The sequence below is a fragment of the Ceratotherium simum genome, chromosome 23 (genome assembly GCF_057802395.1).
Source record: "Ceratotherium simum simum isolate JZ-2026a chromosome 23, ASM5780239v1, whole genome shotgun sequence".
Taxonomy (NCBI): Eukaryota; Metazoa; Chordata; class Mammalia; order Perissodactyla; family Rhinocerotidae; genus Ceratotherium; species Ceratotherium simum.
In genome coordinates this window covers 48,674,841-48,701,484 of record NC_141922.1, presented here as the reverse complement: position 1 = coordinate 48,701,484, position 26,644 = coordinate 48,674,841, and the positions used below count along the sequence as shown (strand labels likewise).

At 36.9% G+C, this 26,644-nt stretch overlaps 1 protein-coding gene across 6 annotated transcripts in view; it reads right to left on the bottom strand.

Moving 5' to 3' along the window:
• Positions 1–26,644, bottom strand: part of SPIDR (scaffold protein involved in DNA repair) — a 480,323-nt gene that overhangs the window by 130,294 nt on the left and 323,385 nt on the right. For all 6 annotated transcript variants that reach the window (XM_087447711.1, XM_087447713.1, XM_087447710.1 and 3 more), the window contains exons 9-10: positions 5,461–5,656; positions 3,580–3,827 (exon numbers count right to left, since the gene is read on the bottom strand). In XM_087447711.1, the coding sequence (XP_087303837.1) occupies positions 3,580–3,827; positions 5,461–5,656 (444 nt within the window). The remainder of the gene's footprint in view (positions 1–3,579; positions 3,828–5,460; positions 5,657–26,644) is intronic.

The following is a 26,644-nucleotide window of genomic DNA, read 5'->3' as shown; positions in this document are numbered from 1 at the left end:
AATGTTTCAAAAAGTGAGGCAATGTTTAATGGCTATCACCTTGGACTGGGAGTGAGGTAAGGAGGTCCAGGTTCTGCTCTGCCATGGGGGAGGGAGTCACTAGGGAATTTTCTTTGCCCCAGTTCCCTCCACTATATATTATCTCCAAGACCACTTCTCCCTTTCTACTAAAAAGAGCCTATGGTTTTATTAGTCATGCATTTATTTAATATTCATTCAATATCCAGTGGATCTAAGTAAAGGTATGTTTGGGCCCTGAACAGACTGCCAAGCTTAACAGTTAGGGAGTGTCTTCTGGATTGATTTTTTTACCTTTGATTTTAATGATTTATAAAACTTAAGTTTGTGTCAGTCACTCTGACCTACAACACCTTGAGAAACGTCATAGAAATGTTTTTTTCAATAGCCTGTGTTAAAGGAAGTCATCTAGAAGAACAATGGACAGAAGACTCTTACATATTATATTTCTGAAGTCTAAAGTGTATTTTTGATAATGTTTCACAGCTAAGAAGACATGAGCCTTTTGACCAAATCTATCTGACCCTATTCAGGACTGCTGGCTTCAAATAAATTTCCTTTAATTTCAAAGTTGGCAAAAGTTGGGCTTTCTGTCATCAGAAGACAAGCTCTTACTGATCTCAGAAAAGTGACAGTGCTAGACCACTGGGAACAGATTGAGACTGACACCTACGATTAAGGTGATAAGTCAAGTTAGATATAAAACTCACCACAGTGTTTCATCAGGGATCATCTGATCTGGTTTGGGCAGCGAAGGGAGAATTATTGTGGCAAAAGGGCTACCATAAGACACAATTATTGTGTCTTTTGTCACAGGCCTTAATTTCTTTTGACATGATCATTTCTGGCACTTTATAGAAAACACATAGTGATCACAGTTGTCTTTCAGTTCACTGACAGTAAGATCTTTGGGGTGAAGCAGGTTATGGTGAGAGAGCAGACTTGGAGCCACCTTCAGGGGTAAGGGGTCACTGTGCAATTTCCCTTCTGTGTCTGCCACACTCATGCCTCTGGAGAAGAGTAACTCAAATGTGTTGCAAAGGGGGTCACCCAAAGTTACCTATGGTCAGGAACTTACAGATAGAAATTCCAAGTAGAAAAGAAAGGAACCTTCTAAGCTATATCCCTAAGTCTTCTAGTAATGCTCTCTCTTATATACATGTTACATGTGTATATATAAAAAAGTCTACATTAGAAAACATATTGCTAAATTATTCTCCAAGGCAGATACTTTAATATGTTTTTCTTTATATATACATTAGCAAAGAATTAGTGGAGGGTAAAATATAATTTTACTTTTATATTAATTTGACTTGTAAACTGGAGAGCCTGAGCATTATTAGAGCAAATGAATCTAGAAAATATTAATGATCAGTTATACAATAAGACCTTTTTGTATCCAAAAGACATCTCAGATGGCTTGTGCTCAAACCTGAGGCCAAATGCTATGGCCCTCTGTGCAAAAGTTCATTTTCCTACACAGTCCAGTCAATTCTCCCACATCTGGGCACTGTCACTTCTGTTGCTGCTCCAGGACGACCTGACCCGAGTCAGCCTTAATCTAAACACAGCTTGGTTCTAAGTCAAGTTTCTCCTCTTTCTTTCAGCTCCAATACTCTCTACAACTCTGTCATTTTTTGATTAGGTTTTTCTTTTTGTCCATCTGTATAACTACCAGCAAATAGAAACCTCTCTGAGGCTCAGTTGCCTCATCTGTGTAGTGGGACTAATATCCTTTAGTCTCAGCGTTGTAGCGTTGTACAATCTCATGTGTACTACAAGAAACACACCCTACACAATGCACATTCATTACATCTGAATAACTAAATGTTGTTTTCTTGTTTTTGAGGTTTATGCCTGGCCTTCTTTCAATCCACCACAAGCACAGTCTCATTTGCTATGTCTAAGTGTGTGTTCTAAGGTACAAATCCAAAGCATTAATAATGCCGACCACTAGCAGCAATTCTCCAGGTTTTAGTTTCCAACTTCTTCTCTTTGCTTAACAAGTAAAACAAGTACCGTTGAAGGAGCTGGAGGACAGTCTTCGAGGTGCACGCTGTGGAAGCAACCTCACTGTTAGTTTTGTCTTGCCTTCTCATCATGGTGTCTCAGTTCCTGCTGTCCTCATCTCCTCCAAGTATGTGGCTTGTGTGCTGGGCTGGGGCAGCATTACCAAGATCCTTAGTGCCTACCTTACTCAGTAATCCCTTCTCCAAAGACTAACCCTAAATACTAACCCTGGAAAAAAGCAAAGCAAAACAAAACCAATGTCTAAAACCTATGTCTAACTGTCTCGTGTAACTAGAAAGTCAAAGAGTACAAAACTGGTCTACAGCTAAGAAGTCATGTTAAAAACCTTAAAACTGATATAATGAATTTCACACAAATACATATTCCAAACAAAATAAAAATAAATTTTTTCTAATTTTAAAAGAAATATTCTCTAACTCTACACCTAAAGGAGAGTTTCTGAAATACATAGCACTTTGAAATAAACCGCCATCCACTTGAAGAGGATTCATATTTAACAAAGAAGTGTTTTCCTATCACTCTTGAATGACATCAGAAGGCACCATAAGAATAGGATGATTGTTAATTATTGTTTCTCCAATATGTGTTTTCTTACTAAGAGTAGGTAGAAAAAAATGATTGTTTGATGAACTGGCATCTATACTTTTAATTTCCATTCTGTTATAAATCTGTCTTACTGCTTTGACGGCAATTTAACATAGAAAGAAAGATAACCTCAAAAGGTTACGCCAAGGCTCTGACATAAACTCTTCGGTCAATGATGTGTCTACAGCTATTTGAAAAAACAGAAAATGAGGAAGGGCCTAAATCTGAGCAGAGAAGATGTCATTCCCACAGTTCATATGAGCAAAGTACTCTGAATCATAGTCTGGCCCTTGCTCATGCAGCACCTAGCTGCACTGTCTACCAGGGTCGACACTAGCCACGTGGGGCTACTTAAAATAAAGTTAATTAAAATTAAATGCAATTTAAAATTTAGTTCCTCAGTCCCACTAGCCATGGTTAAAGTGCTCAGTAACCATACGTCATCAGTGGCTAGCTAACTAGATAGCACAGGACAAATACAACATTTACATTACTGCAGAAAGTTCTACTAGGCAGTGCTAATATAGCCTGAAACAGCACTCTCTGAAAGCCACAGATTTACTAATTGTCATTATTTACTCAGGTTTGTAAGACATATAAAACTTGATAGATCTTGCAGGGGTCTTTTTAGTTATGTAACCATGTCTTTGCTTTTTTCAGAGCAGTACCAATATTTCTTATGTTCATATTACTTTCAGTAACACGAACCATTAAAAGTAAAAGTAAATGCAGCAAATTAAATTTTTTAGGACTTTTTATATAAATAAATAAACAGACAAAATCTTTTGTCACACCATGTGTCCCAAATTTTGATGCAAGAAAAAATCAACCAAACAAAGACAACCCATGTATATGGTGAATGCAGCCAAGATATTGCTCTGGGAAGAGACTCTACTTTCTCTAGGTGACCATAGGCACCCCCCCGGCCTGTGTCTTGTCACTCACCGAACTCTAGGTGGGTCCGAGCCGAGGGAAGGAGCTGAGCCACTTCCCTGCTGACACGTGAAGGGAAGAGAGTACACTCTTTGCACCACTACTCGGACCCCACCTCCCGGCCACATGGCAGCTCCTTGGTTTTCTACTGCATCCAGAAGAGAATCCCTCAGGGGAGCCTGGGCTAGGATGTGCTGTTTTGCTTCTTTGTCCCTGTGGGTCCAGTCTGTCCCCATGGCGGTGAGACCACTACACATAACCTGGCCAAGACATGCAAAAGGAACAATTTCAGTTTGACTCACGATGGCACGCTACATATCAAATAATGACATTCTTAAGTAATCTTCTGATGTAAATGCAGAACACTAAAGGAATGATGAAGATAAAAAACAAACCTATGGTGTGGGCCTTTATGTCTGCCAAGTAACTACTGCTGCCGAGGAGGGCAAGGTGAGCAAGAGGAACACGGAAACAGCAGAGTGTTTCCTACCAACTGAAGCACAGACCATCTTGGGTCGGTGAAAACATATGAAAAGTCCTGCTATTAAAATACCTCATGGTAATTAAAATTTTTCTTCTTTTATTAGGTAACAATCCCAATAGGACAAACTAAAAAACAAAATAAAAGAATGACTAGGGTTTGATAAAAATGAATCATATTAAGTGCTTGTTGCTTGTTATGTGCAGTCTACTAGGCTAGGCACTTTACACGCTCACATAGTTTCCCAACAACCCTTTACAATAACATTAAATATCCTAACGAGATTACAACACTTCTAGTGGGCTTCCCACATTCCAGGCACTTTTCTTTACACATTGTGCTTACATAACAAATCCATTTAACCTTACAACAACCCAAGGAGGTAGATTATAGCATCATCATCATTTTACAGATAAGAATATTGAGACACAGAGGAAATTAAATATTTTGCCCAAGGTCACCCAGCAGGAAGTAGGTGAGGCAGGATTTGAACCAGGGCACCTGGTTCCAAAGTCCATACTCTTAACTACTATGTTATACTGCAGCTTCACTGTCATTGTTATGAGACAAAAACATATCTCATGAATTTAATATCACATAGCTGTTTAAAACTATATGTTAAAGCAATAATGCATGTTGAGCCATATTTTAAATCTGTTACAACTAAATTGATTAGAGAGTCCTCCTTTCTGCATAATCCCCTCCAGACACTTCTTTTGATAGTCAAAGGGAGATTCTGCTTGATTACACATATACAAATCAGGATGAAAGTCTGTCTACTTGTCTACCTTTCTTCCTTCTCCTCCCGCTATCTGTCAGTCTCAGCGTTCCATTCAGTGCTGAAACAGGTAACTTGGTGACTATGAGGCAGGTCACTGGAGTTACAGAAACTTAGAGCTTGGAGTGGTCCCGGGAGTGCCCTTAGTGCCCACTGTGAGTGAACTTTAGTGATTCCCGAAATTTATCTTGGCTGATGATCATGGCTCAGGGCCAATAAAATTCCAAAAAACAATCTCCAGTGTATAATCTAAAGTTTACGCAGCTCTTTTTATCCCAAGGGATACAGATATTATGAAAAAGAAAAACACGATTTTTTAATAATAAAAGAGGGCTTAAAGAAGATTCTTAGACAATTGTGAGATGAGAAGAGAAAAAATGAAAATGAAAACTCATATATTTTAATAAATGAGAATAAAGATTAAAAATATATAATTAGAAAGATGAAATACTGTAAAAAGACTACAACTAAATACTGAACTGAAACATAATTTCTTCAGACATAACAATAATAACCAGATGCTCTAGCATATATATTTGCAGGGGAAGTAAAGGCAAACACCTTCACCTATACCAAAGCCCTTTCAAACAATATTATTACAAAGCATAAAACCTCCAAGACAATGAGAATTTACCTGGCTTTCAGGTGAATTATCTGTTGGACTCTTAAATCTAAACATCTGGGCTAAAGTGATGTTTCTTCTTGGACGGGGTGTGTCCCAACAGTGCATTTCTTGTGTTGTTTTTGAATCTTCTTTGGCAACAATTTTCTGACAGAAATAAGTATTCAGAATAACAGGGCAACTTCCATTTGGGATAATAAGCTTTTGCCTGGAAAAGGGAAAGAAATACAACAGTTTATTTGCAATGTTGGATTCCCTTCATGTTCTTGCTAAATCAGGAATACAAAGAGCAAAAGACTCACCCGCTATGGACAGATAAAACCAAGCCAGCCCACTAAGTGACAGCCACCTCTGCAGGCTCAAGAGTGACTGTCAAAGGATCCTATTTTACTTTTCCAGTGAAAGTCCTGTGTCAGGAGAAAGGGGAATGGAAGAAGTGCCTGGGGTTGAGCTCCCTTGGGTCCTCCTAGTCTGGTAGATGATGGCCTTGGGACACCTCACGGAGAAATGCAGGGAGTGAACAAAGACTATCAGTAGGCTCAAAGAATTGCCTAGACATCGGAATAAATGCTATTTACTAATAAAACCTTCAGACATTTCAATAGCTCTAATCTTTCAAAGAACATGACACAAAATGCCAAAAGAACTTTTACCTTTGTTATCAAATGGATCATAGTCACTGAAATGCCTCATATTTAAGTAGAAAAGAAGTCTGGCAATATAACAGACATTTATATTCTCCTAGTTCCTCTCAGACATCTGATTTGAGAAGACTCTTTAATGCTTAAAACAGGTAGTGCTGCTTAACATTAAGAAAAATTTAGGACTTCCACTTCTGGGAAGATGGAGTAGACATACTTTTCCCTATTTCTCCCATTAAGCACAACTAAAATGCCTGACATTATATATAGACTAAACACAAGAAGACGCTGAAAGGTAGATAGAAGAAGGCAGACCAGCTAGGACCTAGAGATCTTGGGACCAAGGAACAATACAGCAGTGAGTTCCTGGGTTTTCTTTTTGCCTCTTATATGCCAGACTTGGAACTGAAGAAGCTGGCAACCTGAAAACAGCAATGGGTACAGACAAAAAAAGCCCCTACCAAAGCTTACTCTCTCCAACCAAAGGCCCAGGGAAGGGGCAGCCTAGTGTGACAGAAAACTTTTAGAAAATAACTGCTCTACTCTAAGGAAGCACCACAGAAAAACTGACCCATTACCCTACACACCAGCAAAGGGCAAGTGGGGAGCCCAGACTTCCACCCTCATCAGGTTGCAATGAAGCCCAGTTAAGGTGGTATGAGAGAAGGCAGGATAGGGTGTTGGGACTTTCATCTCTGCAGGCTTGTAATGAGCCCCCCCGCCCACCCTCTCCACACACCATGATGGAAATCATCTGGGGGAGCCTGGACTTCCCACCCAACCTGACATTAGTAACTAAACATCTCTCCCCACCCCTCTGATGTAGAGTCAGAGTAGGCTTAGCAGAGAGTCAGGACTTTCACACCACCCACGGGCACTGAGACCACCCTCTACCCTCTGATCTTCTGCCAGTGTTGTCAGTGGAAGCTGCATGGGGAGCAGTTCTCCTCAGCCAGGGTGATGTGAATGGAGGCCTAGCAGGAAGCTGGAACTCACATCTGCCCAGCAGTAACAAGGAGTCCTTCTCTGACTCAGGTATCAACGGAGGTCAAATGGGGAATCTGGACTTCTACCTCCACCTGGAAAAACAAGCTCTTTACCCCCTCTACTTCTCCTCTCAGAGCAGTGTCAGACAAAGCCCCCTAAAACAGGTTTAAATAAGACCCAGAGTCTCATATCAAAATACCCAAAATGTACAAGTTGCCATCTACAATCACTTGTTATACTAAGAACCAGGAAGAATCTCAACTTGGATGAAAAAAGACAATTAATAGATGACAATGTTAAGATGACACAGATGTTAGAATTATCTGACAAAGATTCTAAAGCAGCCATTATAAATATACTTCAATGAGCAATTACGAATGCATGAGACAAGTGAAAAAATACAAAGTCTCAGCAAAGAAATAGATTTTTTTTAAATGGAAATTTTAGAACTAAAAAATAAATAATGAAAATAAAAAACTCAATAAATGGGTTCAACAGCAGAATGGACAGAGAAAAGAATCAGTGAACTTGACGATAAAGTAATAGCAATTAGCCAATGTAAAAACTAAAAGGGAAAATAGACTGAAAAAACAGTGAACGAACCTCAAGATCTGGGGGAAGGAAAAGATAAAAATGGAAAGATATAGGTAAATACAATAGGCTTTGTTGCCCTGGTTGAGTTTTCAAAATTATATTTGGAGCTGAAGCAAAAATTATAACACTGTCTGAAATGGTTCTAAATGTATGCAGAGGAAATATTTAAGACAATCATATTATAAATGAGGACAGTAAAGGGATATAAGAAGTAAGGTTTCTACACTTCAAACAAACTGACAAAATGTTCACCTAGCAGACAGTGATAAGTTATGTATATAAAATGTAATGTCTAGAGTACCCAATAAAATAGCTATGAAAAGAGATACACATAAAAATATTATAAATGAAAAAAACATTAAAGTGAAATTCTAAAAACTGTTCAAGTAACCCACATGAAGCCAGGAAACAGAAAACAGAGAAATGAAAAACAGAGAGAGAACAACATAGGGAAAACAAAAAATAAAAAAGTAAACTTATGTCTTAATGTATAAATAATTACATCAAGCATAAATGGTCTAAATATACCAAATAAAAGACAGAGATTAGCAGAGTGGATTAAAAAACATGATCCATCTATATGCTGTCTACAAGAAATTCACTTCAAATATAAAGAAATGGGTAGGATGAAAGTAAAAGGATGGGAAAAATACATCATGTAAACATTAACACGGATACAGTTGGGGCAGGGGTACTATTATCAGAGGAAGTAGGCTTCAGAGCCAAGAACATTATCAGAGGCAGAGAGAGACGTTACATAATGATAAAAGGGTCAGTCCACCAAGAGGACATAGCAATTGTAAATGTTTGTGCACCAAACAACATAGATTCAACACACATGAAGCAAAAACTGATGAAACTGAAAGAACAAACTGACAAATCCACAATTAGAGTTGGAGACTACAACACCCCTCTCTCAACATTTGATAGAACAACTAGACAGAATATCAGCAAGGATGAAGAAGAGTGTAACAACACTATCAATCAACAGGATCTAATTGACATTTATGGAACACTCTACCCAATGACAGCCAAATACATATTCTTTTCAGCAGCTCACAAAACATATTCCAAGAGAGACCATATTATGGGCCATAAGACAAACCTTGACAAATTTACAAGAACTGAAATCATATAGTGTGCTCTCTGATCACAATAGAATCAAACTAAAAATCAACAGAAAGATAACAGGAAAATCTCCAAATACTTGGAAACAAAATAATATGCTTCTAAGTCATCCATGGGTCATAGAGGAAGCGTCAAGGAAAATTAAAAAAACAAAACAAAACATTGAACTGAGTGAAAATGAAAATTTAATATATCAAATTTTGTGGAAAACAGCTAATGCAATACTGAAAGGAAATTTTATAGCACTTAAGCTTACATTAGAAAAGAGGAAAAGTCTCAAATCAATAATCTAAGCTCCTACATCAAAAACCTAGGGGGGGAAAAAAGAGCAAAATAAACCTAGAGCAAATACAAAGAAATAAACAATAAAGAACAGAAATCAATGAAATTGAAAATAGAAAAACAACAGAGAAAAAACACTGCAACAACAAGTTGGTTTTTGACATGATAAATAAAACTGACTGACAAAGAAAAAAACAGAGAAGATACAAATTGCCAATATCCAGAATGAAACAGAGGATATCACTAACAGACTATGTAGATATCACAAAGCTAGTAAGGGACTACTACAAACTCTACATATAAAAATTTTAACAACTTAGATGAAATGGACCAATTCCTCAAAAGCACAGGCTACCAAACTCAAACAAAACAACATGAAATAGATTATACGAATAGATTTATAACTAGTAAGGAAAAGGAATATGTAATTTAAAAACTCCCAAAAAGGTATCTCCAGGTCCGGATAGTTTTACCTGGCGAATTCTACTAAACATGCAAAGAAGAATTAACACCAAGTCTATACAATCTCTTTCAGAATACAGAAGAGAAGGAAACAATCCCTAATTCATTTTGTAAAGGTAGCACTACCCTTATATGAAAAGTAGACAAAGATAGTACAAAAAAAAGAAAACTACAGACCAACGTACCTCAGGAATATAGATACAAGAAATCTTTAACAAATATTAGCAAATAGAATTCATAAATACATAAAAGGAATTATACGATATGACAAAGTGGAGTTAATTCCAGGGATGCCAGCCTTGTTTGATATTTGAAAATCACCTCCACCACATTCAAGACAAAAGAAGAGTTGTATGATCTCAACAATTGATGCAGAAAAGCCATTTTACAACATTCAACACTCATTCATACTAAGAAACTCAGAAAACTAGAAATAGAGAACTCCCTCAACTTGATAAAGAGCATCTACAAAACTCCTACAGCCAACATCACAATTAACAGTGAAAGAATAAATGTTTTTCAACCTAAGCTGAGAAACAAGGCAAGAATGTCTGGTCTCACCACTTGTATTCAGCATAGAACTAGAAGTTTTGCCAGTGCAATAAGGCAAGAAAAGAAAAAAAAAAAATGACATACAGATCAGGAGAGAAAAAATAAAACCATCCCTATTTGCAGATGACATGATTGCTTGTGTAGAAAATTACAAGAAATCTACAAAATAACTCCTAGAACTAATAAGTGAGTTCATGAAGGTCACAGCATATGCAAAAATCAAATGTATTTCTATATACTATCAACAAACACGTGGACACCAAAACTAAAAATATAAATCACTTATAATTTCAAAAAATAAACAAAGAAAACCTTTAATGTAAATCTAACATAACATTATGTGCTGAAGCTACAAAACACTGATGAAATAAATCAAAGAAGATCTTAACAAATGGAGAGACATACCATATTTATGAATTGAAAGACTCAATATCATAAATATCATAAAAATCATAAATATCATAAAAATATCATGCCAAGTCTCCCCAAAAGGATACATACATTTCAAGCAATTCCCATCAAAATCCCAACAAGATTCTTTTGCAGATATATATAAACTCACTCTCAAATTTATATAGGACATCAACAAGACGGCAGAACAGGAAGTCTCTCCTCACATGGTGACAATAATTTGGCAGCCATCTATGGTCAAAAGTGCCTTTGTGGGAGCTTTGAGATCCAGCTAAGAGACTGTGAAACCCTGCTGCAGCTCACAACCGATGAGGGCTGTTTAGAGAAGGCACGCCTATGCCCAGGTGGCAGGCATACTGACTGTGGTCCTGGCTACAGACCTGGAAAACAGTCCCATCCTCTTTGACTTGGTCCTGTCACCAGTACTATCTGCCAGAGGATCTGCGTGGAGCCATACACCCTTCATGCCTCAGATAAAAGGCCTGCTGAACTCAGTCCCAGCTGTGAACCCTAAAGCTGCCCATGACCCAGCTCCAGCCAGGTTTGTAACTATATATCTGATACGGGATCAATATCCAAAATATATAAACAATTCATACAACCCAATAGCAAAAAAACCAAATAACCCAATTGAGAAATGGGCAAAGGATCTGAATAAACATTCTTCCAAAGAATACATACAAATGGCCAACAGGTATATGAAAAGGTGCTCAACATCACTAATCATCAAGGAAATGCAAACCAAAACCACAATGAGATATCACCTCATACCTATTAGGATGGCTATTATCAAATGGATAAGTAATATCAAGTGTTGTTGAGGGTGTGGAGAAAAGGGAACCCTTGTACACTTTCGGTGGAAATGCAAATTGGTACAGCCATTATGGAAAACAGTACAGAGGTTCATCAAAAAATTTATAATAGAACTACCATATGATCCAGCAGTCCCACCTCTGCGTATATATTAAAAAATAAAATAAAATCAAGATCTTAAAGAGATATCCCATGTTCATAACAGCATTATTCACAATAGCCAAAATATGGAAACAAACTTTGTCTGTTGACAAATGGATAAAAGAAAATGTGGTAGGCATGTATGTATATTACACACACAAAATGGATTATTATTTAGCCATAGAAAAGAAGGAAATCCTGCCATTTGCAACAACATGGATGTGGATGAACCTGGAGAACATTATGCTAAGTGAAATAAATGAGACACAGAAAGAGAAATACTATACAATCTTACTTATATGTGGAATCTAAAAAAGTTGAACTCCTAGAAGCAGAGAGTAGAACTGTGGTTGCCAGGGCCTCTGGGGTGGGGGAAATGGGATGATTTTGGTCAAAGGGTACAAACTTTCAGTTATTAGATGAATAAGTTCTGGAGATCTAATGTACAGCTTGGTGACTATAGTTAATAATATCATATTGATTAGTTGGACTTTACTAAGAGAGTAGGTCTTAAGTGTTTTCACCACACACACAAAAAAGGTGACTATATGTGGTGAGGGATGTGTTAATTAGTTTGATTGTGGTACTCATTTTATAATGTATACATATATCAAGTTACCATGCTCTACACCTTAACTATATACAATTTTTATTTGCCAATTACACCTTAATGAAGCTGAAAAAATTAAATTTATATGGAAAGGCAATGGAACTAGAATATCTAAAAAAAAATTGAAAAAGAAGAATAGAGTGGGGGGAATCACTCTACCTGATTTCAAGATTTACTGTGTAGTCACAGCAATCAATACTGCATGGCGTTGGTGGAGGAAGAGACATATAGGTCAATAAAACAGAATAAAGAACTCAGAAACAGACTCCACAGATATGCCCAACTGATTTTTGACAAAAGTACCAAAGCAATTCAATAAAGGAAGTAGCCATTGAATACCCATAGGCAGAAAAATATGAGATTCAAACTATGTCTCATATTTTATTAAAAACTTAATTCAGAATGGATCATGAACATAAATGTAAACTATAAAGCCATAAAACTTTTAGAAAAAACAGAGGAGAAAATCTTCAGTATCTAGGGCTAGGCAAAGAGTACCCAGACTTGAGACAAAAATATTTTACCCATAAAAGAAAAAAATTTGATAAACTGGACTTCATCAAAACTAAAAACTTTTGCTCTGAGAAAGACCCTGTTAAGAGTATGAAAAGACAAGCTACAGAGGGAAAATATTTGCAAACCACATATCCAAGAAAGGACTAGGATCTAGAATATATAAAAAAACTCCAAAAACTGAATAGTAAAAAAAATGAACAATCCGGTTAGAACATGGACAACAGTCATGAATAGACAATTCACTGAAGAGATATACAAATGGCAAACTAGCACATGAAAAGATGTTCAACATCATTAGCCATTAAGAAAGCACACATTAAAACCACAATGAGGTACCTCTGCATTATCAAAATGACTAAAACAAAACCAAATGCTGGTGACAATGTAGGGAAACTGGATTGCTCACATATCGCTGGTGGGAATGTAAAATTTTATAGCCACTCTGGAAGAGTTAGGCAGTTTTCTTAAAAAACCATGCAACTACCATACAACCCACTGCACTCCTGGGCATTTACCCCAGAGAGATGTAAACTTATGTTTATACAAAAACCTATACAGAAATGTTCATAGCAGTTTCATTCATAATAGCCCCAAACTGGAAACAACCTAAATGTCATCAATGAGTGAAGGGTTAACAAACTCTTAAATCTATACCATAGAATACTATTCAGCAATAAAAAGGAATGAACTATTGATAACACAGAACAATGTGAATGACTCTCCAGGGAATTATGCCAAGTGAAAAAAATAATCCCTAAAGAAATGGAGAATATATTAGTGGTTGCCATAGTTAAGGGATGTGAGAGAAGAGGGGAAGAGAGGGAAGTTGATACAATTATAAAAGGGCAACATGAGTGATCCTTGTGGTGGTGGAACTGTTTTGTATCTTGACTGTATCAATGTTGATATTCCGGTTTTGCAAGATGTTGACACTGGGAGAAACTGAGTAAAAAGGAGACAAATGATCTCTCTATATTATTTCTTACAACTACATGGAAATTTAGATTATCTCAAAATAAAAAGTTTAAAAATATAATGGAAGTTCTGTAATATTAATCATTCTAAGACAACATCCCAAAAAAATCACCCCATTGGTTCATTCAAGCCCATGAGGTTTCCAGTCTCTAAAAATTTCCTTTATTAAGGAAAAACACCTATATTAACAGTTATGATCAATATCTTATTTCTGTCCAAGTATCAGTATTAGCTATGCAAACATAAATTTGGGCTTTATGCAAAATATTCTGTTATGCAAATTTCCCTACTCAAAGATAAAATGCTTAATATGACTTCATGTAATATGTTTTGGACTCAACTTACTTCTCTAATTGTAGACCATGTAATTATACGTAAAGCTTGTAATCCTACATGATTCTTGTTCAAAAACTAGACCCATGTTTTCTATTAGATTTTAGTTTATCCTAATCTAGATCAATTCCTTAGTGTCTAGTATATTTCCATACAATGTATTCAAACACAAATTTGCAATAGTAATATTTTAAGCCTATGGGCTATAGGTATGGTAACCCAGAAATAAAAAAAATTATGAGAGATCGACAGAGACAGAGGTAAAGACACGGAGAGAGAAAGTAGGCAAGAAGAGGCTACAAGAAAATAGAGGGTAGGGGTGGGCACAATGTCTAGCACTGTCCGGGTACAACTGCAAATATGCTGACACAGCCAGATGGATGTCAAGTTAATTTAAAAAATATGATAAAGTAATATTATTTTAACAACTAAGTTAAGAAGGGGAAAACATTAGTTCAAGTTTTTTTTGTGTATTTAGAACCTTTCAGTTTACAGACAAACATATCAATATTAGAACTATGTTTGGCCCAATTCAAAGTCCTGTTTAAAGCCCTTAAGGTTAAACTGAATTAAAAACAGCGAACAATTCCAACTAAGTGAAAGCTTAGTTTAGCCTTTCTTCTCGCTATCAAAAATTACTACAAACTTCAAAGCTATTTTAATGAGTTCAACCTTCTATTTATTCTATTTAGCTCAAGTCCAAAAAAGATATCTTCTTTACTTAATATAAATCCTCTCTCAAGAGGGCTAATTCGCTGATTTAGATGGCTCTAAATGTTCTCTGCCTCCCGGGCAAGACCACATGGCTAACTATGAGCAATTTATCTGCAAAGGGGCATAATTTACACACACACATGCAGACCCAAAAGGAGCCAATTTTTCTGATCTCTTTGACAAAGTGAACAAATTCATGCTAAACGCAAGATTATTCCATCAAAATGAATAAAAACCATTATATATTTAGCCTGCTGCACGTGCAAATATATTAGGTAAATGTAAAAAAGTACCCATGACCTCAAGCATTATGTTCTTGGAGTTTTTGCTCACTTTCTTCCATTTGCCTCTTATGTATAGGCAGACTTGATGGGTCTCAAAGTATTTCAAATTCCTCGCTAATCTTCATTCTAATGCTACTATTTTTATTAGCTAACAAAGTTTAATACTCCATATTTCAATATTTGCCTATTAGAAATGTAGGTACCTTTAATACTGATGATTCCCTTATTTCCTAATTTTCTTCAATACTTAAAATTCAATTTTATATGAAAATATGCAAAACATATTCTTAATAAAAAAATTAACTTTGAAAGTCTGCTATTCATAGTAATCTGACAAAAAAGACTGACTTGGCAGGAACCCTTTCTAGCAATAAAAATATAACTCTTTTAGTTTGAAATGGGGAAAAAAATGAAGTTAGCTGATAAGCGATTAACAAAACTAAACATTAAACGAATATTTTAGGCTTCATCAAAAGATAGAAAAGTGACGCAGTTGGAATGAGCGATGTTGTCTTTAATTAAATGTGTGTCATTTTGCAACATCACAGGCAATTCTGTTTACTCACCCAACCCTCTGCCTCGACAGCAAAGTTAGGGTTGACCCAAGTTCAGATTATTCCAGATTTCTGGAGATTATAGAGATGATATACAGTTTCATCCCAAACAGGCAGATTTTAAAGTCAGTGATTTACCTGGTAACAATTAATCTGGACCTCTTTTATAATTAAACAAATCATTACAAATTTAGCAAAAAAAAGTCTTAACTCTATTCTGAAATGTGGCTAATTTTATATTTTCAAAAATAGCACTTACATATGTATGTCAGTGCTGTTAACTTTGCTTAAAAGAAAGGAAACCCAGGTAGAAATAATGGTCCTTTGGCCCAGTTGTGGGGCTCTGACAGAGACAAGAAAGAACTCAGGCAATGCCACTGAAGCATGTGGCCTGCTCATCCAGCCCCGCATCTTCTGCAGGAAACAAGGGGGACACTTTCATAGATCATTTATACTAATGACGACACAATTGTTTATTTAATCTTACATAAAACAAAAATATATGGATATACATATTTAGTAAAGTTCTTCCTGATTCATGTTAATCAAACTGAATTAGTCTAGAATAGAAATGATTTGTAAGGAAATTTAATTCATTACTTTAAATCACACATAAAGTAACAAAAGTATAGTATTTAGGAAAGAGAAAGTTGGCCAATGTTCTTAGATACGACTAATTATTTTATTAATGTTAATTGACATATAACATTACATTAGTTTCAGGTATACAACATAATGATTCGATATTTGTATATATTGTGAAATGATCACCAGAATAAGTCTAGTTAACATTTGTCACCATACAGTTACTAATTTTTTTCTTTTGATAAGAACTTTTAAGATCTACTCTCTTAGCAACTTTCAAATATGTAATACAGGACTATTAACTATAGTCACCATGCTGTACATTACATCACCATGACTTATTTATTTTATAACTGGAAGTTTGTATCTTTTGATCCCTTCACCCACATTGCCCATCCCCCACCCCCTGCCTCTGGCAACCACCAATCTGTTTTCTGTATCTATGAGCAGATAACAACTAATTTTTGATTACCACATTACTTGTTTCTGTACAAATAGTACTGGGATTTGAAAATAATTGATTCTCTAGCATAAGGTAAACACACTTTTGAAATCTTGTTCAAATTTCTCATATACTCACAAGTCTCCTTTACCTTCCAAAGATAACTACACAGGTAAGCATTAGTCTAACTTGATTCAAATGATAATAATTTCTGAATTAGGGAATCTGAATGAGGTTTAAAGTACGACTCAGCATCATATGAGAATTCTGAAATTTAAACACAGATATAACTTTTTACATTCATATGATCTGGGAAATTAATTCAAATAATAACATACCCACATAAAACAGATTTGTAAGGCCAGTGAATACGGGAAAGACCTTAAAACCCATATCTAGGTTCCTTTGGTTCATTTGACTCTCTTTTTACTAATCACTGGGCCAGGGGACTGGGAATGCAGTCAGAGACAAGAAGGCTGAGTGGACAGTTTCCCTGCAAAGGAAGAAACTGTTACTGAGATATGATACCCTGAGGGAGGACATTCTGGAAGTAATCCCACTGGGGTTAGGGAAGGCTTCCCAGGAGGGGTAGCCAGATGAGGGATGCCATGGGTCACAGTGTCCGGGACAACATCAAGCACACTAACATCCATGTTATATGTGTCCCAGAAGGAGAAGAGCGAGACACAGGGGCAGAGAATCTATTCGAAGAAATAAAAGCTGAAAACTTCCCTAACCTAAGGAAGGAAACAGACATCCAGGTACAGGAAGCACAGAGAGCACCAAACAAGATAAACCCAAAGGGGCCCACACCAAGACACATCATAATTAAAAGACCAGAATTAAAGATAAAGAGAGAATCCTAAAAGCCGCAAGAGAAAGACAAGACACATACAAAGGAAACCCCATAAGGCTATCAGCTGACTTCTCAGCAGAAACCTTACAGGCTAGAAGAGAGTGGTACGATATATTTAACTGCTAAAAGGAGGGGCCAGCCCAGTGGCGCAAGTGGTGAAGTGTGCGTGCTCCACTGCAGTGGCTTGGGGTTCGCTGGTTCAGATCCCGGGAGCGCACCGACGCACTGGTTGGCAAGCCATGCTGTGGCGGCATCCCATATAAAGTGGAGGAAGATGGGCACGGATGTGAGCCGAGGGCCAGTCTTCCTCAGCAAAAAAAGAGGAGGATAGGCAGATGTTAGCAAAGGGCTGATCTCCTCACTGAAAAAATAAATAAATAAATAAAGTGCTAAAAGGAAAAAAGCTACAACCAAGAATACTCTACCCAGCAAGGTTATTATTCAAAATGGAAGGAGAGAGAAAAAGTTTCCCAGACAAACAAAAATTAAAGGAGCTTATCACCAAGAAACTAGTACTACAAGAAATGCTAAAGGGACTTTTTTAAGGGGAAAAGAGAAGACCACAAATAGGAAAAATTATCTGTTTCCATGATAAGAGGGTTATGGATACAAATGCACAAAAAAGAGGTTACATATGATATCAAAAACACAAAATGTGGGAGGAGGGAGTTAAAGAGCAGAGCTTTCAGAAAGAGTAGAGCTTTCAGACAGAGGTCAAACTAAAGAGACCATCAATTTAATATAGATTGCTATATACATAGGTTACTGTATATGAACCCCATGGTAATCACAAACCAGAAACCTATAATAAATATACAAAAAACTAAGAGAAAGGAACCCAAACATAATAGTAAAGAAAGCCATCAAACCACAAGGGAAGAGAGCAAGTGAAGAAGGAAGAAACAGAGAACTACTACTAAAACACCAAGAAAAAAAAGTTAAAAAATACCAGTAAGTACATACTTATCAATAGCTACTTTAAATGTTAATGGACTAAATGCTCCAATTAAAAGGCATAGGGTAGCTGACTGGATAAAAAAACAAGACCCATATATATGCTGCATACAAGAGACACACTTCACAGCTAAAGCACTCACAAACTGAAAGTGAAGGGATGGAAAAAGATACTCCATGCAAATGGCAATGAAAAGAAAGCTGGGGTAGCAATACTCATATCAGACAAAATAGACTTTAAGACAAAAACTGTAACAAGAGACAAAGAAGGGCATTACATAATGATCAAGAGAACAATCCAACAAGAGGACAGAACACTCGTAAATATCTATGCACTCAACGTAGGAGCACCTAAATATATAAAGCAATTATTAACAGACACAAAAAGAGAAATAGACAGTAACACAGTAATAGTAGGGGACTTTAACACTTCCTTTACACCAATGGATAGATCACCCAAACAGAAGATCAATAAGGAAACATTGGCCTTAAATGACACGTTAGAACAGATGGACCTACTAGATATAGACAGAACATTCCATCCAAAAACTGAAGAATACACATTCTTTTCAAACGCACATGGAACATTCTCTAGCACTGATCACATATTAGGCCACAAAACAAGTCTCTATAAACATAAGAAGACTGAAATAATACCAAGCATCTTTTATGACCACAACAGTATGAAACTAGAAATCAACTATATGAAGAAAATCTACAAATAAGTGGAGATTAAAAAAATGCTACTGAACAACGATTGGGTCAACGAAGAAATCAAAGGAGAAATCAAAAAATACCTGGAAACAAATGAAAATGAAAATACGACATGCCAGAATTTATGGGATACAGCAAAAGCAGTTCTAAGAGGGAAGTTTATAGCAATACGGGTCTATCTCAACAAACAAGAAGCATATCAAATAAAGAATCTAACAATGCACCTAAAGGAACTGGAGAAAGAAGAACAAACAAAGCCCCAAATCAGTAGAAGCAGGAAAATAATAAAAAGCAGAGCAGAAATCAATGAAATAGAGACTAAAAAAACAACAGAAAATATTAAGATAACCAAGAGCTGGTTCTTTGAAAAGATAAACAAAATTGACAAACCTTTAGCTAGACTCACCAAAAAAAAAAGAGAGAAGGCTCAAATAAGTAAAATCAGAAATGAAAGAGGAAAAGTACAACAGACACCTCAGAAATACAAACGATTATAAGACAATACTATGAAAAGCTATATGCCAACAAATTGAACAATCTGGAAGAAATGGATAAATTCTCAGAATCATACAAACTTTCAAAACTGAATCAAGAAGAAATAGAGAATTTGAATAGACCAATCACCAGTAAGGAGATCGAAACAGTAATCAAAAACCTCTCCAAAAATAAAAGTCCAGGACCAGATGGCTTCTTTGGTGAATTCTACCAAACATTCACAGAAGACTTAATACCTATCCTTCTCAAACTCTTCCAAAAAAATGAAGAGGAGGGGAAGCTGCCTAACTCATTCTATTAAGCCGACATTAGCCTGATACCAAAACCTGACCAGGACAACCCAAAAAAAGAAAATTACAGGCCAATATCATTGATGAACATCGATGCAAAAGTCCTCAACAAAATACTAGCAAATCGCATACAACAATACATTAAAAAGATTATACACCGTGATCAGGTGGGATTTATTCCAGGGATGCAGGGATGGTTCAACATTTGCAAATCAATCTACGTGATATACCACATTGATAAAATGAATAAAAATCACATGATCATCTCAATAGATGCAGAGAAAGCATTTGACAAGATACAGCATCCATTTATGATAAAAACTCTGAAGAAAATGGGTACAGAAGGAAAGTACCTCAACATAGTAAAGGCCATATATGACAAACCCACAGGTAATATCATCATCAATGGTGAAAAACTGAAAGCTATCCCTCTAAGAACAGGAACCAGACAAGGATGCCCACTGTCACTACTCCTATTTAACATAGTACTGGAAGTCCTAGCCAGAGCAATCAGGCAAGAAAAAGAAATAAAAGGGATCCAAATTCGAAAGGAAGAAGTGAAACTCTCACTATTTGTACAAGACGTGCTTTTATATATAGAAAACCCTAAAGAATCCACCAAAAAACTTTTAGAATTAATAAATGAATACCGTGAAGTTGCAGGATACAAAATCAACATACAAAAATCAGTTGCATTTCTATACACTAACAATGAAGTAGCAGAAAGAGAAATTAAGAATGCAATTCCAATTACAACTGCAACAAAAAGAATAAAATATCTAGGAATAAACTTAACCAAAGAGGTGAAAGATCTGTACACTGAAAACTATATAACATTGCTGAAAGAAATTGAAGAAGACAGAAAGAAATGGAAAGATATTCTGTGCTCTTGAATTAGAAGAATTAACATAGTTAAGATGTCCATACTTCCTAAAGCAATCTATAGATTCAATGCAATCCCTATCAAAGTTCCAAGAACATTTTTCACAGAAATAGAACAAAAACTTCTAAAATTTATATGGAACAACAAAAGACCCTGAATTGCTAAAGAAATCCTGAGCAAAAATAACAAAGCTGGAGGTATCATACTCCGTGATTTCAAAATATACTACAAAGCTATATTAACCAAAACAGCATGGTATTGGCACAAAAACAGACATCCAGATCAATGGAATAAAATCAAAAGCCAAGAAATAAACCCACACATCTATTGGTAGCTAATCTTCGACAAAGGAGCCAAGAACATACAATAGAGAAAGGAAAGTCTCTTCAATAAATGGTGCTGGGAAAACTGGACAGCCACATGCAAAAAAATGAAAGTAGACCATTCCTTACACCATACACAAAATTAACTCAAAATGGATTAAAGACTTGAATGTAAGACCTGAAACCATGAAACTTCCAGAAGAAAACATAGGCAGTACGCTCTTCGACATCAGTCTTAGCAACATATTTTCTAGCACCATGTCTGACCAGGCAAGAGAAACAACAGAAAAAATAAACAAATGGGACTACATCAAACTAAAAAGCTTCTGCAGAGCAAAGGAAACCATCAACAAAACAAAAAGACAACCTAACAATTGGGAAAAGATATTTGCAAACCATACATCTGATAAGGAGTTATTCTCCAAAATATATAAAGAACTCATATATCTCAACAACAAAAAAACTAACAGCCCAATTAAAAAATGGGCAAAAGACCTGAACAGACATGTCTCCAAAGAAGATCTACAGATGGCCAACAGGCACATGAAAAGATGTTCAACATCATTAACTAGCAGAGAAATGCAATTCAAAACTACAATGAGCTATCACCTCACGCCCGTCAGAATGGCTATAATTAACAAGATAGGAAACAACAAGTGTGGGAGAGAATGTGGAGAGAAGGGAACTCTCATACACTGCTGGTGGGAGTCCAAACTGGTGCAGCCAGTATGGAAAACAGTATGGAGAGTCCTCAAAAAATTAAGGATAGAACTACCATACGATCCAGCTATTCCACTGCTGGGTATTTATCCAAAGAATGTGAAAACACCGACGCGTAAACATACATGCACCTCTGTGTTCACTGCAGCGTTAATCACAATAAACAAGAACTGGAAGCAACCTAAGGGCCCATTAAGGGATGATTGGATAGAGAAGATGTGGTATATATACACAATGGAATACTACTCAGCCATAAGAAACGATGAAATCCAGCCATTTGTCAGAACATGAATGGACACTGAGGGTATTATGCAAAACGAAATAAGTCAGAGAGAGAAGGCCGAATACCGTATGATTTCCTTCATTAAGTAGTAGATAATAACAACAATAAGCAAACACACAGAGCCAGAGATTGGACTGGTGGTTACCAGAGGGGAAGTGGGGAGGAAGGAGGGCGAAAGGGATAATTAGGCACATGTGTGTGGTGATGGAATGTAATTAGTATTTGGGTGGTGAACAGGAGAACATGATGTAATCCATGCAGAAATAGAGGTATAATGATGTACACCTGAAAATTATACAATGTTATAAACCAATGTTACTGCAAAAAAAAAAAAAAAGAGAGCATGTATGGATTGAGATTAATATTACAGCACGTTTACCTAGTTTTTCTAAAGATCAAACTGAAAATAAAAACAAGCCTAAGATTTCAAACCTCACTTGATAAATCACATGTACAACCAACATCACCAGTGAACACTATCACGACCTGGACTCACACTGATTCTTCTGTTTAAGGAACTTGAGGAATATGCATTTACTTTCTGGTAAACTCCCAGAGCATCCTTGAGAAGTCGGTGGCCATGGTGGCAGGATGGCTAAGATATGAGAGACTATAGACACCAATGGAATACACAAAAACGAGAAAGGAACAGTCTTTCACGCAGTCCAAGTCCTAGGGTTTCTTGTGGAAATCTTTCTTTTAAAAAGTAGAGAAAACTATATGTTCTATAAAAATGACAATTTGTCAAAATGTTTTCTGAAAATAAAAATGAATGTTCAAACACCTATGCTTTGCATTAAGAACCATTTCCACTTCTCTTCACCTGAGAATGTTATATATAGAACTCAAATAAACAGGAAACAACTGACTTTTTTTTAATGTGACTGAGACCAGAGAATGAAAACCAAGCAAAATATCTTTTCATTTTCTATCATTGTCAAAGGTTGACAGTTCTATCACTATCAACACTGTCAACATGTGAAATACCGTTAGCATTTTCAGGAAGTCCCAGGTTTGTGAGACATATTTATTTTTACTTTCCTACCAGTTATGCTTTCTCAAATTTTTTCTAATTAATTTAATTAGATTAAATTAATTAAATTAATTAAATCAAGAATATATTTTGCACTGAATACATTGATAGGGAAAATTGTGACTGACACGTAGATTACCAGAACTCAATTAAAAAACTAACAGTATTTGGGGCCGGCCCAGTGGCATAGTGGTTAAGTTTGCGTGCTCCGCTTTGGTGGCCCAGGGTTTGTGGGTTTGGATCCTGGGCACGTACCTACACACTGCTCATCAAGCCATGCTGTAGCAGCGTTCCACATACAAAACAGAGGAAGCCTGGCACACATGTTAGCTCAGGGACAATCTTCCTCAGCAAAAAGAGGAAGATTTGCCAATAGATGTTAGCTCAGGGCCAATCTTCCTCATCAAAAAGAAAAAACTAACAGTATTTATTCCAAATCATAAAATAAGATCAATTTGCTTGTTTACTCTCTAGGGAGAATACTGGCAAATCTGTGGTGGGTGGCAAAGAGGATTAATGCATTAATGGGATTAATGCAGTGACCTAAACAAAACAAACACAAATAGGGGTTGGCCCGGTGGTGTAGTTGGCTGAGCTCGGTGCACTCCGCTTCTCAGCCCAGGTTTGTGGGTTTGGATACCAGTCACGGACCTACACCACTCATCAAGCCATGCTGTGGTGGCAACGCACATACTAAATAGAGGAGGATGGGCACAGATGTCAGCTCAGGGTCACTCTTCCACAAGCAAACAGAAGAAGACTGGCAACAGGTGTTAGCTCAGGGACAATCTTCCTCACCAAAAAAAATAAAATAAGAAAAAAAAGACAAATAGAAAGAATTTTCTTTTCTTTTCTTCCTTCTTTCCCCTCCCTTTTTTCATTCCCTCTTGTAATGGTTAGCTGGCTAAAGAAAGACTAAGAATTGTAGTTGTCACAAGAACATAATCTAGATTTAACTTTTCTTTTCACTGAAGACATGCTTTGGATGAACCAATCAATTTTGTCTACAATTTAGTTTCAACTCTAAGCCCCACTGGCCCCAGGAACAAAGCTGGCTAGTAGACACATCCTTCTTCCCACCAGGCAAGGCCAAACCATTGTGCACGACTAGGTGAGAGGGCATACAGTCCACGTAGGGACATACACCAGGAGACAACTAAGTGCAGTAAAATATTATCGGTGCTGCAACAGAAGGAACATGGGCTTCTGTGGGGAGACAGAGGATGGACTTCTCCATATTAATGAAGTCCCTTCTAAAATGTTGTCTCTCAGAGATTGGATTGGTGGTTACCAGAGGGGAAGGGGGGAGGGAGGAGGGCGAAAGGGATAATTCGGCACATGTGTGTGGTGATGGGTTGTAATTAGTATTTGGGTGGTGAACATGATGTAATCTATGCAGAAATAGAAGTATAATGATGTATACCTGAAATTTATAAAATGTTATAAACCTATGTTACTGCAATAAACAAAAAATTTAAAAAAATAAAATAAAATGTCTCTGTGAGCGGTCTTATCTGGCTGGTTCAACAGTAACAAAAACAAAAAATGTTTTTTGAATCAATGTCACCCCTTCTAGCTTCCTTGGAAAAGCTGCTCTGTTCTCTGTGCTCTGATAGTGCTCTGACATCTTTGCATCTGTCTCTACAACTAAATCCTCAACTACTAGAATATATCAGCTTTTTCTTTTCTATCTTTATTTTTTGAGTGCCAAAAAGTACCTGACGTGCAAGAGACTCAATAAATGTTTGCTAAATTAACCAAAAAATAATTTTATTCCTATTTAGCAGATATTAGTATAAAGAAGTAAGCGTGCCTTTTAAACAGATAAATCAGACCTTATACATCTGAGCCCGATGTGCTTTAAAGTAGGAATCTGGGAATGGTATAAATTTAAAATAAGGGCTTGGGGGCTGGCCCGGTGGCGCAAGCGGTTACATGCGTGCGCCCTGCTGCGGCGTCCTGGGGTTCACCAGTTCCGATCCCAGGTGCACACCAACGCACCACTTGTCAAGCCATGCTGTGGTGGCGTCCCATATAAAGTGGAGGAAGATGGGCACGGATGCTAGCCCAGGGTCAGTCTTCCTCAGCAAAAAAAGAGGAGGATTGGCTGATGCTAGCACAGGGCTGATCTCCTCACAAAAAAAAAAATAAATAAAATAAAATAAGGGCTTGGAAGAATGAAAGCTCTGAGGGGGAAGAGTCCAGGCGCATGAGACTCTAATGTATAGCACATAATGATTTGAGAGGCAGGAGAGAAGATATGGGTTTTGGATTTAAGAAGTCTAGATTTAAATCCTGGCTTTGCCACTTAACTAGCTGTGTGAATGTGGACAAATTTAATCTATGACTCAGTTCCTGTAAAATGGAGCATTAATAGCAGCTATAGGTTCCACACAGACTTCTTGTGGGAATGAAATGATGTAGAGTTTTTAGGACAGCTTCACACATGCAAGTGCACAGTAGGCCAGGACACTCAGGACTGCTGCTGCTGTTATTATAAAGTTATACCTTCAGTCATTTCAAATTAGTTATTGTCTTGCTTAGCAAAACCCGGGGTTATTTAGTATTATTTCCCCAAGGCCCGTTTTCTTTTTTCTCCTAAAGATTATTAAGTATTATAGGTCATTAGCAGCAAACATTACTTTCCCATTACCGACTCATATGCTTATTTACATAAAGCCTTCTTTGCTATTGATACTGGCTGGTTAGATTCTACTGGGTTTTACGGCACTGGCCTACACTCTTATTTAGTCCTCTTCACAACAATTCCACAGGATAAATAAGACTATCCCAATCTTCAGAGGAGGTTAAATAACAACGATTTCCCACATCACTGGTCCATGACAGGGCTGAAATACAAACTAACTGGCTTTAAAGCCAGTCTATTTTTTTTGCAAGATACCAGGCTACCTCCTTGGAGGGAAGATGGGACTCACCATTTGGATACTGGCAAGAGAGGTCCTGCCATTATTCCTGGAGAAACCAGTGCATGAGAAGGGCAAGTGACGCAAACTGACGGAAGGCGGTTGGCTAGCCTACAGGGTTAGATGAGCTAACAAGAGAGCATGAAACTTGGGTGGGGCTATAGGAGACTCTGCTTCTCCATCTGCTCACAGCTATCAAGCACTAGGCAGTCTGACAAGTTTTAATGGAGGGTCTTTAAATTTAATTCAATTTAATTCCTGGTGATAATAGAACATTTAGAGCCACCTTCTATACCTGTGCCTATAAGGCACCCACTAGACCTTGTGGCTAACCAAATTTAAATAAAATAAAATAAAATAAATTTTAAAATGCAGTTTCTGAGTTACATGAACCACATTTTCCGTATTCATTGTGACTATGACTACCAGAGTGGATAGTACAGATACAGAACATTTTCATCACTGCAAAAAGTTCCACTGGACTATCTGACAATTTCAATTTTCAAGACAGACAACCACATTCTAGTTACTCAGTAAATGCTTTTTGATTGATGGATTGATTGACTGATTGGATTTGAAAGGGGCTATTATGCCCCAGTGACTTCTAGAGCTAACTTCAGAAGCTTTCACACCATCCATGTTTCCCACTTTGGATACCTGCATCAGTAGACCAGTGAGAAATCTAAGTTAGTGACAA